This window comes from Filicampus tigris, chromosome 3, assembly GCF_054856515.1.
Source record: "Filicampus tigris isolate MCC_2025a chromosome 3, RoL_Ftig_1.0, whole genome shotgun sequence".
In the NCBI taxonomy this organism is placed as follows: domain Eukaryota; kingdom Metazoa; phylum Chordata; class Actinopteri; order Syngnathiformes; family Syngnathidae; genus Filicampus; species Filicampus tigris.
The window spans coordinates 649842-668049 of NC_141219.1; the positions used below are offsets into that span (position 1 = coordinate 649842).

The 18208-nt window shown below is 43.5% G+C and overlaps 1 protein-coding gene across 1 annotated transcript; it reads left to right on the forward strand.

Annotated features, from left to right (window-relative positions):
• Nucleotides 1-404: 404 nt before the first annotated feature.
• vps35 (VPS35 retromer complex component) lies at nucleotides 405-17914 on the forward strand. The gene is made up of 17 exons (XM_086026496.1): nucleotides 405-567; nucleotides 5035-5133; nucleotides 5254-5350; nucleotides 6184-6307; nucleotides 8261-8443; nucleotides 8753-8972; nucleotides 9815-9898; nucleotides 9983-10092; nucleotides 11795-11891; nucleotides 13097-13245; nucleotides 13774-13981; nucleotides 14368-14523; nucleotides 14611-14733; nucleotides 15396-15575; nucleotides 15882-16121; nucleotides 16737-16880; nucleotides 17171-17914. The coding sequence occupies exons 1-17, from the start codon at nucleotides 565-567 to the stop codon at nucleotides 17348-17350; spliced, it is 2397 nt and encodes a 798-aa protein (XP_085882622.1). The 5' UTR covers nucleotides 405-564; the 3' UTR covers nucleotides 17351-17914.
• Nucleotides 17915-18208: the final 294 nt, after the last annotated feature.

Genomic DNA, 18208 nt, shown 5'->3' on the forward strand with positions numbered 1-18208 from the left:
TCTATCTATCTATCTATCTATCTATCTAATTACCTATTTACCTATCTACCCGTCCGTCCATCCATGCATCCATCGATCCATCTATCCAATTTCAATTAGAAAATAATATCCATCAATCCATCCATCTAGCGATCTAATTTAAATTAAAAAATAATATGTGTTCATTTATTTATTAATTTATTTAGCTATACATCTACTTCTATGTTTACGTACTCATTAGTCTCCTTTTGTTATTATAATATTATTATTGTATTTATTGTTGTTGGTTTTATGTTCAATCTTACTCTAAGACTAAGTAGAGGAAGCACTTTGTTACAACTTCGGTTGTTGCTAAACTGCTCTGTAAATAAAATAGATTATTATTATTATTATTATTATTGTTATTATTATTATTATTATTATTATTGGTGCATGTTGACGTCTCAAATCTGATCCCGACGGCCCCGCCTGCCGCGTCTTCGTGACGTCACTTTGTGCTGGCGCAGGAAGTCCGTGAACGCACCTCGGCAGTCACATGACAAGCAGACAGAGCTGTTGGACTGCTCCGACACTCATCTTGGAATCATGGTAAGTGGTCCTATCGACGCAGTGCAAGTGCAACGCATACCTTTGGACGCAGCCGAGCTCGGCATTTATGGAATATATGTGCTCGTCTGCGATCCAAAAAAGCCAGACGAGCGTTTTAACGCTGCTTGTGGCCTAAACGCGTCCGTCATGCAGAAATGGAGGCTAGGCTAGGCTAACCTAACCTAACCTAACCTAACCTAACCTAAAAGCGACTTCCAGCTCAAGGCCAAAACATGTTAAATGCAAAGTGAAACTTGTCTGTCGTGCTCTTTCATCGTGTTATTCGCGGCATGGAACGTGCTCAGCTTGTTCTGTCTTGTTATTCGGGCCACTTTTGAAGGTTGAGTCTGACGCCAGATGGATGTTGTTATCTTAGCTTAGCAAAATGTAGCTTTGTCAAATGTTACAGCATCGTGAAAGGCAGATGTCATCCAATAAATACTTGTGTTTGCTCAAATTTGATTAAACATCCTATTGATTGCGTCTTTATGTGTCACAGTAAAGAGGAAGTTAACCAGCTGAACACTTGTCAAGAACAGCCATAGTCCATCGTTACAGTAATTCCTATCAAATATCAGATGTTTGAGCTCCTCTTACTGTACTGAAATCTAGCGGCGTTAAGTGAGTACTTGTGTTGATTTCAGAAATTGGCTGCATGGTGAAGATGTGTTTTGCATAGCTGCCTTTCAGTTCAGAGTTTTGTAAGTATGTGTGTAAAAATATTCAAGATTAATTAATTTCCTTGAGACCAGTGTTGTGAGGCAAAGCCTTTTGAGACATTTCCAGTGATTTAAGTATCATTTCCGTGAATATTTAAAACTGGTGCAATGCACCAATTTCAAAGTTACCGCATGCACAAGTAACTGTCTGTCCGATTGTCAAAATGAGTCGAGAACGTACTGAATACTATAAAAGAATGTCTTAGAACCTTTGATAAATTAGACTAGTGAAGAAGTGTTAGTTGTGAAACTTGTCGTATTTGTTCACAGTAGTGTCAGATTCATATAATTGTCCTTTTATGCTGTATAAGCTTCGTTTTTACTCTCATGCAGTGTTTCTCAAACTTTTGACACCAAGTACCACCTAAAAAAAATTCTTAGATCGCCAAGTACAACCATCCTGACAACATTAAAATGCAGTATTGTCATAGTCCCCTATGTCCCCTATGTGTTAATCAAAAGCGAGGCATTTTTTTTTCAAGAAAAAGATAATCTCATCAGATAAATTTCCGTTATTTTTCCCCCCAAGTAAATTATAACTTAAGCGAGGAATCATAGTCTTATGAGAAGGAAGTCACGTTTTTTTTTCTTTTTATCTTCATATTTTGTGAATGTATCCATGTGTTTTTCAAGAAATGTTTTTGTTATTTGTTGTCTTTATGTGTCACATAATTATATTTTTAAGTTAAAAAAAAGTTATGTTTTTTGGGGGGATATTTTTTCTTTTTTATTTTGCGAATCCAAGAAGGCCAAACCAGAAAACAGATGAGCCGTGCCGTTCGCAATGCAAGCCCCGATGGCAGTTGTGACGTTAGTTTCAGTTGACAGCCGAAGGTGGTATTACCCAAAATAGAAACCCCTAAAACGAATGAAAACAGATGGATTAACCCATTAAGGCCGGGAGCGCTGTTGCGTCTTTCCACCGTTACAGGAGAGTGTATACGTCATGTTCTTTTTATTATTTAATTATGGGTCTCTTAACCAATGTAATGCAACAGAATGTATATTTGACGGTGTCGTAAGCCCGCGGAGGATGTTCCGGAATTCTTTCGATTCATAATGGCGGATGCCGTCGATTATTAGCGCTCCAAAAATGAGTAATGGCAGTGATATAGACGACGCGCTTGTGGACTTTGAACCAGTATAACGAGTCTCACGTGATATATGGTTAAGACATATGTTTGTAGACAATGACAATATAGACATCTTTGTAACAGAAAAGTTACCACTCGATTTATTTATTTTTTAATTAAAAGTAAGGCTTTTCTTGCACTGACACTTTATTTTTACGTCTTCGATTGAAACAGTAAAGATGACTAAACTTTGGCCTGTGTGAAAGCCACATGCCTTAGCTCTCAAATTCTTTTGGAATTATGTCTCTGCTACAGGGGCTGAGATATTAATTGTTTTGGATGTCTTGATTTCTGGGAAAACTTCAGGTTTTCAAGGGTAATTCCAAAGATGACCTTAGGTTTTGGGGAGCTGTTGAGCCAGGCGCTCTAGGCCTTAATGGTTAACCTGCTTAATTTCTTTTTCCAAGAATGCACTATCAATCAGAATGTTGTGTTTAGACTAGTGGGGACACATACAAGTATTGCTAAGGATAGTTTTTGCATTGAATTCCCTTTGAAAGGATCATATATACAGTATACTGCAACATCGACGGTAGTTCCGTTAGCCTGTTTATGGAGCTTTACATCATACCTGTCAACCCCGGGGTGAACTGAATCTTACGGAAGTTGTAATTTGCACATACATATCTGTGTATAATCTTCCACATTAGACATTATTTTCGACTGGCTGCTGTCACATGATCGGAAATCAGCTTTAGCAAGAAAAAAAACAAGTAAACATAATGTTGCGGGTCTTATGACAGCTTGTACGTGACGTGTGGTTGTTTTGCGCTTGTGTGAGGAAGAGCGCAGAAGACTCTTGTCTCCCTCTGACGTGTGTTGTTGGGCTACTGACCCTCCCCCTTTTTGATGACGTGTGACGGCCGCGGTCCAACTCTGGCAACTCTGGCCCCGGAGAAAGATCTCCACTGCGTCTCCCGGCTACGGTTAGGCGACAAAAACAGGTACAGATAACACATTGGATAAAAAATGACATTGGCTGTAGGGCTGGGTTCTATGACTGAAAAGTATGCCACGATATGAGTGTTTCATATTGGTCGATATCGATTATACATTGAATTTTTTTTCTTTTTTTAAACTATTGAAAATAATGACCCTGAAAAACTGTCACAATCTAAGTATTTCATATCAGTCAATATTGATAATCATTGATTTTATTTTAAACGTATTAAAATAATGATAAATTAACTTTGTTTTAGGCGGCACGGTGGTCGACTGGTTAGCACGTCCGCCTCACAGTTCAGAGGTCGTGGGTTCAATCCCGACTCCGGCCTCCCTGTGTGGAGTTTGCATGTTCTCCCCGTGCCTGCGTGGGTTTTCTCCGGGTACTCCGGTTTCCTCCCACATTCCAAAAACATGCATGGTAAGTTGATTGGACTCTCTAAATTGCCCCTAGGTGTGATTGTGAGCGCGGATGTTTGTCTTTGTGTGCCCTGCGATTGGCTGGCAACCGATTCAGGGTGTCCCCCGCCTACTGCCCGAAGACAGCTGGGATAGGCTCCAGCACGCCCCGCGACCCTTGTGAGGAGAAGCGGTATAGATAATGGATGGATGGATGGATAACTGTGTTTACGTCGTTGCGTAGCGTAATGTGCAGTTTCTCCTCGACCAGTGCATTGTAAATGCTTATTTGCATTGGGTGTTACCCCAAAGCCGTATTGTTGATAAACATACATTAGCCTTCATTCAATGTTCCTACAGTGTAAGAGAACTAATACTCTTGCAGTGCACACATTATCGTTGACCAACCGTATTATTACTACTTTATCTTTTTGGCAAACTCATTATTGCCACAGTCCATTCATATTTTACTTGCCTGATTTATAACTTGAGTGCGATGCCGAGGGTTGGCTAACTGGTGCCAGCATGTAAAAGACAGGGAACTCCTTTAATTGTACACCACGTCTCCATCCGGAGGTGTTTAATCGGGTTATCGTGCATAATATCATTTTATTGTAAGAGTTTTACTGAGTCGACTTGTCATTTATTTGAACAGAAGTTACACCGCTCGCTCTCTAGACGCAAGTAGCGCACGGATCCTGCATTGGGTTAGCTGCTTCTTCTTCATTGGTTTAAATGGTTCTTCTTCATTGGTTTAAATGGTTCTTCTTCGTTGGTTTAGCGGCTTTTTCTTCCTTGGTTTAAGTTCTTCGTGTTTGGAGGCGGAAGCGCCCTGCCTAAATCACACACCATGCAACGATCGGGTTTGTTTTCAATTTTTTCTATCGAATGTTTTGGCAATGTCATTTTCTATTGATATTGATCACCTGTCAATCGCGATACATATTGATATCGAATTATCGGCGCAGCCTTAATTGGCCGTACAGATTCGCGATGTACGCCTTAAATGTTTGAAAGGGTGTTTCCACCTGTACAAATTATGCCGAAAGCCTACAACTTGACAGGTATATTTACATTGTGTGCTAGCATTAAGCCAGTGGGCATTCGCACGTTATGGTAAAGAATTTGTTTGGAACAATGTTGTCGTTTGATTTTTTTTTCTACAAGTGAAGGGGGGAGATTGGAACAGATTATACATTTCGAGGCCACATCAGTCCACAGAAGTAAAACACATACAAAGTTGTTTGTTTGTTTGTTTTTCTCCCTCATTTCAGCCGACGACACAGCAGTCTCCTCAGGATGAGCAGGAGAAGCTTCTGGACGAAGCCGTGCAGGCCGTCAAGGTCCAGTCCTTCCAGATGAAACGATGCCTGGTAGGAACATTCCAACATGGCGTCTTGTCATATGAGCTCACGCGATCGGGCTCTGTTCTCTTCATTCGTCGTTGTGTTGCTTTGCACTTGCTTGACTTTGTTGTTTGCGTGCTGTCACAGGACAAGAACAAGCTGATGGACGCACTGAAACACGCCTCCAACATGCTGGGAGAACTGCGCACCTCCATGCTGTCTCCCAAAAGCTACTACGAGCTCTGTATCCTCAACTCTGTTGTGTGGCACGTGCAATATCAATACAACTTCTCTTGTGCGCCTACCCCTGTTAGTTTAGCGCAGGGGTGTCAAACTCTAGTTACGCTGTCCCTCGAAGGGCCGTAACGACTGTGAACCCATAGAAATGATCGCTTTATATTATCACATATACACAACAAATTGATGGATAACTAGTTTGGAAATCATACGCCAATAAATAGTTTGTTCAACTCTTTTCAATTTATTTTAAAGGGACGTTGGTAACAAATGTTTGCAATATGTCATGTGTAGTGTTAAAAGTGAAGACATTTTGAAAGAAACATGTCCAGTCAACACACACGATTTGCCTTCGCGGGCCACCTAAAATGATGTGGCGGGCCAAATCTGGCCCCCAGGCCTTGAGTTTGACACCTGTGGTGTTGCGGCTCACCAGGATCAACAGTTGACTGGTCGCCATCATGACCAGTCATTAACATTAAAAAGCAGTGGAGTAATAGCTGACAGCTAAAACAACTTCAATTACAAAAAAGACTATAAGGATGGTAATAGCTTTGATAAAATAATAATCATTTTGAACATTTTTGGACAAGTCAGAACCATTGCAAACAAAACACGTAACATTTTTTACACGCAACCACTGGATTGTTCGCCAGTCAATGTCGGGGCACATCCAGTCACTTAGGAGCACAACTGCGCGTCTTCCAACTAGTGGTGGGCGGTGATGTCCACAGTTGTGCTCAAAAGTTTACCTAAGCGGACCGGTTCCCACGGCAATCTTCCACGCCCAGCACGAATGGACGCCGTGTGTTGTCGCTCCTTAACGAGCGGCGCGCAAAGACATGGCCATCTCGGACGAGCTGCACTACCTGGAGGTCTACCTCACGGACGAGTTTGCCAAAGGACGCAAGGTGGCCGACCTGTACGAGCTGGTCCAGTACGCGGGGAACATCATTCCCAGGCTGTGAGTTGTGCCGGCTGCCTGCCAAAAATGCCAAGTATTCAAATGAAAAACAAATACTGGCTCAAAATACCTCCAAATATTGACATAATAATACCTAGATTATAGATGGGAAAATACGCAACTGCAAGAAAAACATTATTAGAAAAATAGTACCAAATGGTTAACGTAGGTAAATTACACAAATATTAGAAAATATATATATATTTTAAAATTTAGTAAATAATAAAACAATACAAGAGAACACAACATATTAGATGAAAAATACAAAATATTAGACAAACAATATGAAAAGGTTGTGATTTAATAATGTAATTTACACAATTATTAAAATAGTAACAAATTATTGTGTGAAAAATTAGAAAGATATATTAAAAAACAGTTACAGAAAATAATGCAACAACACTAGTACATGATTGGAAAAAAAACACACAACACACTAGACAGACAAATATAAAATATTACATAAAGAATATAAAAATATCATTGGGAAATGGCGCCAACGGATGAGCTGAGAAACACACAAATATTAGGACATTTATATTTTAAGGATTAGCAGTACAAGGTACACAAATGTGACAAAATATTAGACACCAAAAAATAAACAACCGAAACAATCAGAAGCAAAATATTTTCATGACTTTATTTATTTATTTATGTATTATTAATCCTAGTAAGGCAGTGGAGACCGGACTTTTTTTGCTTTGCCAACCTGGCTACAGACAAAAATAATTTGTATTAGACAGAATATATATATATAAGAACAGAGGTGGGCATTGTACTAAAGTTTGCGGGTCCATCGTTCGTCATCCGTTAGCTGCCCGTCCGTTATACGTCATTCCGTCTATTTTTCAAGCCGAAACACACTGTAATCGTCATTCCATCAGTCCTTCATGTTATTTTAACGGCCCAAAAAAAGCTCCAACAGAGGAGAAATCCATCCATTGATCCATTATCTGAACCTATTTTATTACTTTATTACTTACTTTAAAGTTCTGCTTAGCTTAACCAGAATTCCGTGTCACATTGTTGCCAAAGGTACAATCCTGGTGGATTCAAATGCTTCCTAGTCCTTGGGCAAACCTTTTCTTTTGACTTCACATCATCTTTTCTTCTTCTTTTTCTTCTTCTTTATCTTCCGTCTGTTAGCGGTTGGCAAACAACTGTTGGTGCATTACAGCCACCTTCAGACATGGAGTGTGGGGCTTCGAAATAGTGTTTCACAACCTGTTAACGATACTTTTTTTCACAACTGAAAATGGAAATGTAAAAATTCACGCACAAGAACTTCCCTGTAAAACCGTCTCTATATTCAAAGCTACTTTCTTACTACCCCTTAGCTCATGCATTAGTTGTTGCTCTTAGCCTGAATAACACATGATTCTCTCGTTGGTGAAAACCGCCACCTGCTCTACATATACAGTAGTCATTGCAGTCTGGGTCGCGTTTCCGTCTTTCTTCAGCAAAACGAGCGTCCGTCAGTGATAGGCTGTGAGGTCCGTTCAGACTTAACGAGGTTAGTGATGATTACACAGAGGGATGAAAATCCACTTCCGTCTGTGCTAAGTCTGTTTTTTTTTTTTAAGTTTCCCGTCTAACGTCAGCAAAACGGGCGTCGGCCAGTGATGGACAGACGGACGAATGCCCACCTCCTTATAATAATAATATGAAATTTGCACAAATAGTAGAAAAAATATAGTAACGTAATACCCGAATTATTAGAGAAAAAAAAATACATTTGAGAAAAATACATTTAAAAAAAAAAAATTGAATATTAAAATACTAAACTCCCTGAAAATGATACGAGACATAAAGGACAAACCGTTTGAAATGTTCACTTATTGACATTTCATCCGTAATGCATTACCCATGAAATGCGTCGCCTTGTAAAAATAGTTGAAGATGAAAGCTGAGCACAGTGCACTTACATTTGTTTTTTTGTGTGTGTGTGCGTAGCTACCTGCTGATTACGGTGGGCGTGGTCTACGTGCGCTCCTTTCCGCAGTCTCGCAAGGACATCCTGAAGGACCTGGTGGAGATGTGCCGTGGCGTGCAGCACCCGCTCAGGGGCCTCTTCCTCAGGAACTACCTGCTGCAGTGCACTCGCAACATCCTGCCCGACGACGGCGAGCACGCCGAGTAAGCCCCGCCCGCCTTCCGGTGTCCTCCTTGACCGGATGCTGTTTTAATACAGCTCTACCTTGACTTTCGAGCAGTGTTGTCACAGTTACCGTGGAAGCAAAGTAACTGATTACTAGAGTCTGACGGTAACATAGGTATTTTGATTACCTGCTTTGAAAAGTTACTTTGAGTTGCGTCTTGGCGGATGCCGATATAATACAAGTGTAAAGATAAAGTTTCCATTCCTATTTCTTATGGGAGAAGTTGGAGCTAAACCCTTTAAGAGCTTCACACATGAACTGCCAAAATGTTTTTGCGCTCCACCAGAGGGTCAGAGGAGATGACGGGTGACATCAACGACTCCATCGACTTTGTGCTGCTCAACTTTGCCGAGATGAACAAGCTGTGGGTGCGCATGCAGCACCAGGGCCACAGTCGCGACCGGGAGAAGCGCGAGAAGGAGCGGCAGGAGCTGCGCATCCTGGTGGGCACCAACCTGGTCCGCCTCAGCCAGCTGGAGGGCGTCAATGTGGACAAGTACAAGCAGGTGAGGCCAGCGCGGGGCCGGCCTCCGCTTTTGCAAGGGCCATCCTCGTGCTTTTCCAGACCCACGTGATTACCGAAGGGAGCTGTGATGAGTGCGCGACCTGTCGGGCCAACAACAACAACATACAGAAACACTGTACATTCTACGGGAAAACAATGGAAATATTATGAAAATAAACACATTGGTGGGTTAAGTCATTAATACACGCTTTAAGAGAAAAATGTCTCGAGTGGAAAGTGATACAAACAATAGCAGAAAATAATTCAAAAAGTGGGAGAAGAGACAAAGTATTAGGCAAAAATAAAGTGATATTAGACAAAACTAATATTAAACTAAAATACGACGCAAAAGTGTTGAATGATAAATACAGCATGCAAGGTTACACGATACACAAACGAGGAAATATACACACATTTTAGAGTGGCATTTTAAAGTAGAAAAAAAATTAACAAGTCATTAAGAAATAATAAAGCAAAGTTTGAGATAAAATACAAAAATATTAGACAGTACGCTGAGGGGAAATATTAGGGGAAACAAATTTACCTGTGAAATAGTATAGAAATAAATAGATCAAATTGTTGAAATTAATAGACAATATAAGAATAGAAAGAAAAAATTCCAATGTTTTGTAAATATAAAAACATTAGCCAAATATTAGAATACCAACTATTAGACATTTTGGTTTTTTTTTTTACAATGAGTGTTTTAGTCCAAATAATGTTTCCTTGTCATTACAAAAAAACGTTGTTTTATGTGTCGAGTTCTCAAATTAGAGTTAGTTGATGAGTAAAAATGTGTCAAGTAGCCTGGTCGATGTTGACTTTTTGGCTTCTCCCCCACAGGTTGTTCTTCCCGGCGTGCTGGAGCAGGTGGTGAACTGCCGAGACTCGCTGGCGCAGGAGTACTTGATGGAATGCATCATCCAGGTAGGCGCAACCTCACGCCGTCGTCGGAGCACAGCCACACTTCTTCTTGTGCTTCTTTTTTTTCTTCTTCTCTGCTCACGCCAGGTCTTCCCGGATGAGTTCCACCTGCAGACCCTCAACCCTTTCCTGCGCTCTTGCGCCGAGCTTCATCAGCACGTCAATGTTAAAAACATCATCATCGCCCTCATTGACAGGTATCGGGGGGCATGATCGAGAGAGCGTTTTCAGTGGTGCCTTAAAGACGAAGTCACCCCAAACATTTTTTTTTTCAAGAATATGTTCTATGCAGGCGATACGGTGGTCGACTGGTTAGCACGTCCGCCTCATAATTCAGAGGCTGTGGGTTCGATCCCGGCCCCGGCCTCCCTGTGTGGAGTTTGCATGTTCTCCTTGTGCCCGCGTGGGTTTTCTCCGGGTACTACGGTTTCCACCCACATTCCAAAAACATGCATGGTAAGTCGATTGGTCACTCTAAATTGCCCCTAAGGTCTGACTGTGAGTGCTGTGAATGCTTGTCTCTGTGTGCCCTGCGATTGGCTGGCAACCAATTCGGGGTGACCCCCGCCTACTGCCCGAAGACAGCTGGGATAGGCTCCAGCACTCCCCGCGACCCGTGTGAGGATAAGCGGTGTAGATGATGGTTGGATGGATGGATGGATGTTCTATGCAAGCCCACTAGTTGAAACAAGGCATTCTGACAAATATTGCATTTGTGGAATAAGAGTTAATCCACCCAATCACGGCTGACCGGTTTTCTGAGGCTGAGCCGTGATTGGTCGTTACCTGAGACCTGAGCAGTTGTGATGTCATTTTCAGTCGACAGAAGTGACAAAATGGCCGCCCCCTGAGATGGCTTAAAAGGGCTGGATCTTGCTGCTTAACTCATATCCCACAAACGCAATATTCATCAGAATGCCATGTTTCAACTAGTGGGCCTGCTGGGAACACATTCTTGGAAAAAAAATGTGTTTGGGTTGACTTCCTCAAGAGACCAAATTCACAGGTTTTTGGAAACACGAGTGCCAAGGAGAGAGGGAGCCATTCCACATGTTGTTGAATTCAATCATGTTTCTCGCCTTCTTTCTCAAATGGCCGCCTCTCGGAACTTCTGACATACTGTACACTAAAAAGGGTTCAAGAGACGGCAAGGCGAGTTCCACAGAGCATGATTTGACCAAATCAAGGCTACAACCAGCCTCTCGGTTTGCTCGGCAATAACGTCCTGTTAAATGTCTGGCATTCAAAATAAAAGTACGGCAGTATAATAACAGTTTTGCCACACTTTTTAGCCCCATGGTGGCTTATTTAGCAGTGGCGCTCAAACTATTTTGTGTCTGTTTGCTGAGCACAAGTGCTAATTGTGCCACCACAGCACCAAAGAAAATGTTGGTCAAACTGATATTAACTGCTTGCTTTTCTCTTGGTGTCCTGACTCTTGACGATGGTGAAACATGCCTTTCCATCTGAATACGTCTGATACACAAGTTGCTAAATCCTTTGAATATATGCACAACAATTCCAGTCATGTCTTTTCCTTTTCTTGAATGAAAACCGAGTGGCTGTATGAAAACCAGGACAACATTTAGATGAAAAAGAAATTTATACGAAACACTCCCTCCTCTTATTTACGCTGCATCTCTTCCAGTCGAGCTCAGTGCTGCCCTACATGTTGTGGTGCAACGTGGTACTACACAGAAGGCTGGACTGGGCTGTCACTTATATAGCGCTTTTCTACCTTGGGTATTCAAAGCGCTTTACACTGTACCGCACTAGTCTGCACAATTCAGATATGCCTGTTTATTTAAAAACCCGTTTAAAAAAAAAAAGAAAAAGACTCAAAACGCCACGATATAGCGGGGAGCGGTAGATGAACGGCAGTTCTTCTTTTCCTTTCAGACTGGCGCTGTTTGCTCACCGAGAAGATGGACCCGGCATTCCAGCGGAGATCAAACTTTTTGACATCTTCTCACAGCAAGTGGCCACAGTCATACAGGTAGTGTACTTGACTTGACTTTAGCTGCAGAACATTCAACCACGCTCACATTATAATTTTTCATGAGTAAAAGGACTACAGTTTAATTTTCGGTCCGTGTGTCTTTGGTGCGTCGACTATTGTGCTTTAAAATCCACTTTACACATTTGAAGCGTTATGTACCATTCCTCCACCCTTTTGAAAGGCCTCAATAGACCAAACCGACGTCGGAGGTCGTGAAGCGTCGTGGCGTCTGAATGCGCCGTCTGATTGGTGTAGCGGCCACCGTCGTAGTGTCGTAACTCATCAGTAAGCGTCTGGGGGGGCCTTTACGCATGTTGAATCGGCGTCACCAGTCGTGACATTTGGTCACTCTGATTGGCTGTTAGCTAGCAAATCAGCGCTCGGAGCACCCTCGGGAAGTGACAAATGCGGGTAATCAGTGCGCACGCCTTCGCTGCCTTAATCTTACAAGTACAAGAGCGAGGGTCGAGTCCCTTGGTGGACTGGTGCAAGCGAGTCATGTCGAGAGAAGGAAGTACCGCAAATATAGGAGACGAGGAGCTAATGCCTCAAAAGGGATCAACAACCGTTGTCAGGACTTGTTTGGGAGTCACGGCAAGTGACCTTGAACAAGATATTTTTTACCAAAGGTAAATTCGAATTTAATTTCATTTTTTTCTAAAAAGATCATCCATTTATTTTAAAATTTCATTTTGCTCCAAAAATGTTTATATACTGTCTTTTTGAAAAGTAGTGCAACAAACATATAGATGTTTTCTCTAACATAGTAAAATATTGTAATAATTGTAAATAATAATTACAATGCTGATCAAATCAACCACGGTTATCATTCCGTCCATAATCGTAATGCACATTATTACGTCTAAAGTGCATTTCAAAGTGTACTAGCGACTCGTATACCGCCGTTCGTGTGTCAACCAGACGTCAACCGTTTACTGCCACCAACGTATACTGTGTATTTGTCAAGAACGTTTTTGTAAGTAAGGCTCATTAAAAAAATAGCAAACGCTAGATAGAGTAACAAAATGAAGAGTTGTGTGACGGTGACAATTGCTTTCAACACAACGGTGCAAGAGAAGTATCTTTACACTTCCAAACTGGACTTGAGTTGAAAGTAAATGGAAGTTTTTCTTGGCCAAACATGCTCATGCTTTGATTCAGAGTTTTTTTTTTGTTTTTTTTAATGTGTTTTTCCATTGCAGTCCCGTCAGGACATGCCGTCCGAGGACGTGGTGTCCTTGCAGGTGTCTCTCATCAATCTGGCCATGAAGTGTTACCCTGACCGTGTGGACTACGTGGACAAAGTGCTGGAGAGCACCGTGGAGATCTTCAACAAGCTCAACTTGGAACAGTGCGTGACCCGCTCGCTTGGACGCACGCGTTGGGGGAGCACTTTCGCGGCCACTTTTAAAGATTCTTAATGAGCTTCGAAAATGGGCCCTCAGCCTTGTGGTACATGACGGAGTAGCAGTGGGACAAAAATAACGCAAGGTTATCAATTCTTTAGACTTTTTTGGTGTGAGCTGAATGTCAGCGTCCTCGTCTCATGTTTTGTCAACATTCGATCTAAACAGCCAACGCTGCTTTTATATTTACTTGAGTAAAATTGTTAGCCTAATAGCATAATTGCCCGTCATGTTTAGTGTACCATCACAATATCAATTTTAAAAGAAATAGCGATGTACTTACAAAAAATGTGTTGAATTTATTATCATAGTCCGTTTTTTTTTTTTTTCAGAAAACATTTAATCGTGACTTTTTTGCGCTATTTTGAAAGACGAAATGATGCTTGTGCACCTTTTCCCTTCTGCGCTTGCAATTCCTCCAGCCCCCGATCTGATTTTCTTCCAGTGTACGAATTGTCTCAATTGTCCCGCAGCATAGCGACAAGTAGCGCCGTGTCCAAGGAGCTGACGCGTCTGCTGAAGATCCCGGTGGACACGTACAACAACGTCCTGACGGTGCTGCAGCTCAAGCACTTCCCGCCGCTCTTCGAATACTTCGACTACGAATCTCGCAAGAGCATGAGCTGCTACGTGCTCAGCAACACGCTGGATTACAACACCACCATCGTGGCGCAAGAGCAGGTGAGAAGAGCTCGTCTTGTCGGTTCGCTGAAGCATTTGTCAGCAAAATGCACTGAGGCCATTTTGCAAAAATGCCTACGTTTCTGTTTTTTTCTGTCAAGATGGGGTGCTGGGTGCACATTAAAGAGAAATCAAATGAACTTCTTTGAGTTTGGCAGATGGCTGCAGTGGCACAGAAAGAAAGAAAAATGTTCAAGGGGTCTTACTACTTACTTACTTACTCTTGAGCCACTGTAAATCCGTCTTTGGGATCGAATGAGTTTGAAAGGAAAATTAAGGCTAGTTTCTCAACTTTGGCGCAACAGAACGTGTGCTCGAGCTGGCAAAGCGACGATGGCAATTTCATGAAAGGTTTTCTCTCGCTGTCTCTCTCGCCGGGCCAACAGGTGGACGCCATCTTGAACCTGGTGTCCACGCTGATCCAGGACCAGCCGGACCAGCCCGCCGACGACCCGGACCCCGAGGATTTTGCCGAGGAGCAGAGCCTCGTGGGTCGCTTCATTCATCTGCTGCACTCTGACGACCCCGATCAGCAGTACCTGGTGCCTCCGCGTTCTTCATGGCCGTCGCCGCGGTTACCGTCTGGCTTTGGTTGTTGTTGTTCTTGTTGATGCTGATCGTGCGTGCAGATCCTGAACACGGCCCGCAAACACTTTGGCGCCGGCGGAAACCAACGGATCCGATACACGCTCCCGCCGCTGGTCTTTGCCGCCTACCAGCTGGCCTTCCGATACAAGGACAACTCGTCACTGGTACGCCCCTAAAGCTACTCCACATGCAATAGATGGACTCACTACTCTTTTTCTACTTTCTACTTTGGCTCCAGCTTCTTCTGCTCCTTGTACCTCTACTTTTTCATCTGCTACTATTACAACTACGACTTCTTTTCATGTGTTGTTGTCGTCGTCTTCTGCTATGTCCACATCCTCTCCTCCTACTTTTACTTGTACTTCTACCTCTATCGCTGCGTCTCATTCTTGTACTTGGACCTCGACGTGTACTTCTTTTTTTGTCGACGTCTTATCCCCCGTATTCCTATGAGCCTTAACGTGAACTTTTGGTCCCAATTGGACTTGGCGTTTTGTTGACATGTTTAACGGTTTCAATGAGCGTTGCAATGTGGGAACACCGGCTGGCACAGCTTCCAAAACAAAACGTTACAAAATGCCTCCTACCGATGTAGCCCAGAGATAACGTGCGCTCGCGTTTGGAACTCACTTTTTTCAACTTCAGCCGGTGAGGCACTCAACAATGTTCAATGAACAATCAACCAAATATATAATAATAAAAAAATTGGGGGGGGGGAAATCCTGCAAATAGGTGCGGGCCGAACTGTGAACAATTTGGGGGGGGTCCACTCTACTCTACTTCTACTTGTGCATTAATTTCTGCTTCTTTTTTGTCCCTCGTTCAGGACGACAAGTGGGAGAAGAAGTGTCAGAAGATCTTTTCGTTCGCCCACCAGACCATCAGCGCCTTGATCAAGGCCGAGTTGGCCGAGCTGCCGCTGCGACTCTTCCTGCAGGGGGCGCTGGCGGCCGGCGAGATCGGCTTCGAGAACCACGAGACCGTCGCCTACGAATTCATGTCGCAGGTAAGCCGGGCTTCCCTCTCGCTCGCCGCACGTGCTGCTCGCTACTCACGATCAACACGTTACCTCCTACGTCCTGTTGACACATACTACACTTACTCGGGGTGTGACGCTTTTTGAAAAGCGTCAAGACCCATCGCTTCTTCCTTACAAATTGCTATCGAGGCACGGTAGCTGCTACTCGCTAATGACGCGCGGTGCCCCGATTTGGTTGTGTCTGTGCCAAGACTTTGCGCTGCGTTTCCTTTGAGCTGGTCGTCGCTACTCTTGCCGCAATTGAGCCGCGGCGTCGCGCCGACGCCTTTGCAGGCCTTCTCGCTGTACGAGGACGAGATCAGCGACTCCAAGGCGCAGCTGGCGGCCATCACGCTGATCATCGGCACGTTTGAGCGCACCAAGTGCTTCAGCGAGGAGAACCACGAGCCGCTGAGGACGCAGTGCGCCTTGGCCGCCTCCAAGCTGCTCAAGAAACCCGACCAGTGTCGCGCCGTCAGCATCTGCGCGCACCTCTTCTGGTCCGGACGCAGCACTGACAAGAACCACGAAGAGGTACGCTCACCTGTCGCCTCATCCTCACATCCAAATCATTTTATGGCCACGGTGGTGATTCCCTCCTTCTTTCCGCCTGTCATTCCCTTCTTTGTTTTTTTTTTCTTCCATCCTGTATTCATTCCTGCTTTCTTTCATCCATTTTCTTCCTTCCCTCCTTTCTCTCATCACTTTTGCATTTCTGCTTTCCTTCCTTCCTTCCTTCCTTCTTCTGTTGTTTTTCTTTCCTTTCTTTCTCATTGTCTTCATTTTTTTTCCTCCTCTTCCGTCTTTCCCTCCTTTTCCTTCCTCTCCTTCATTCCTTCTTTCTCCCCTTCCTTCTTTACTTGCCTCCTTATTTCCTTCCCTCTCTCCTGTCTTCCACCCAAGGTACAGTTTGTGCCCAACTGTCTTTTGCGGTGTTTAATTTAAAGAAGGGAGTTCTCTGTCCGTCTACGATTGAGTCACCAACATCAATAGATTGCTAGTCGGAAAGTCGTAGTCAAGCGACGAGTCTACAGTTGTAAGAGGACTTCAAAAGGATTTTAAAGCCGCCGCTGCCAGAAACGAGAGTTGTGTATTTTTACGACGTGTGCGGATGGCCCGCGTGTAACGGTTGGCGTGTTTGCGGTTCAGATCCGAGACGGCAAGCGCGTGATGGAGTGTCTGAAGAAAGCGCTGAAGATCGCCAACCAGTGTATGGACCCCTCGCTGCAAGTGCAGCTCTTCATCGAGATCCTCAACAGATACGTCTGCTTCTACGAGAGGGAGAACGATGCCGTAAGACCGTCATGTGACACAACGCCGCAATCCAAATTGCTTCTTAGTTTGCACACTTGGACCCAGCCTCCATTTGATTTGTTGACACTGCACAGCATGTGATTCTCTGACGCTTTTAGGAGGTTTTTCAACCGACACATGGTACCCGCTACTCGTTATTGACACAGGCTGCCCTGCCCGTTACTCACTAATGAAACTTGGTACTTTCACATGACGCGCTGGTCGACTCGGACTTTGGGCCGTATTTCTCCCTGAGATGTTTTTGCGGTTGTGCACTTTTGTGAGCGTAGGTGACGGTGCAGGTTCTGAACCAGCTGATCCAGAAGATCCGGGAGGACCTCCCCAACCTGGAGGCCAGCGAGGAGAGCGAGCAGATCAACAAACACTTCCACAACACGCTGGAGCACCTGCGCCTGCAGAGGGAGGCGCCCGAGGCCGAGGGGCCCGTCTACGAGGGACTGGTCCTCTGAAATGATTGACGTCACTTGGATGCACCACACACACACACACACACACACAAAGAAGGAATTCCAGCATTTCCCCACCAAGAACTCCTGCCATTCATTTTATTATGACGAAGATGATGATGAGTAGGTATGATTTCCTCTAGCGCAGCGTCGTCTGCGACTGCTTGGACAAGCGTTCGAAAGTCGATTGAGGGTTTATTCAAAATTGTTATCAAGGATGGGGAACAAATACTTCAATGGCTTTTTGTCAGAAGCTACTTAACGTGCATCATGTCCACTATCTTCTAAGCCCCACCTCCCCTGATCACATGACCTCGCCGTGTGCTGCCTTCAGGGTCCTCGGTCTCGAAAACAAAACGAAATCCACGTGCTTTGTGTGTAAGATTAGTGGATGATTTGCAAGTTTCACACTCATCTGCTCGTCTTTTCTTTCTTTGGTTTGGTTGAGGAGGCGTTGTGTGTAAAATTCCCCCACCCCACCTTGTAAATCACACCCATGAGCAATCTGAGTCGATAGGAATTATGTTGTCATTTACGGAAATAAAATAATACATTCTTAACAATGTACTTGCTTTTTGTTAATTTTGCATAGGCATTCGATATAATAAAGTATTATCGTTAATATAAGAAGCGTCTCTCATTATCTTGAAGTGGTCATATAGAAGGTTCATCTTCGTCTTGAATACGTCTATGACATTTATGATGAGTGCAAATTTTGTGAGTTGACCAACGAGAGTGTTTTCTGGTTCAAGGTTAAAACTGTATTTTTTATTTTGGGTGAATAGAGGCTAATTTGGAAAGAATCTAACTTATTGAAAAGATTGAGAGTTCATTGTCATTTAATTGCAAAACCAGACAATT

Bases quoted from the DNA above. Each gene is read 5' to 3' on its own strand.
- vps35 (XM_086026496.1), top strand. The intron at 5,134-5,253 runs GTAGGAACATTC...GTGCTGTCACAG, and splicing joins TCCAGATGAAACGATGCCTG to GACAAGAACAAGCTGATGGA. The intron at 9,899-9,982 runs GTAGGCGCAACC...TGCTCACGCCAG, and splicing joins TGATGGAATGCATCATCCAG to GTCTTCCCGGATGAGTTCCA.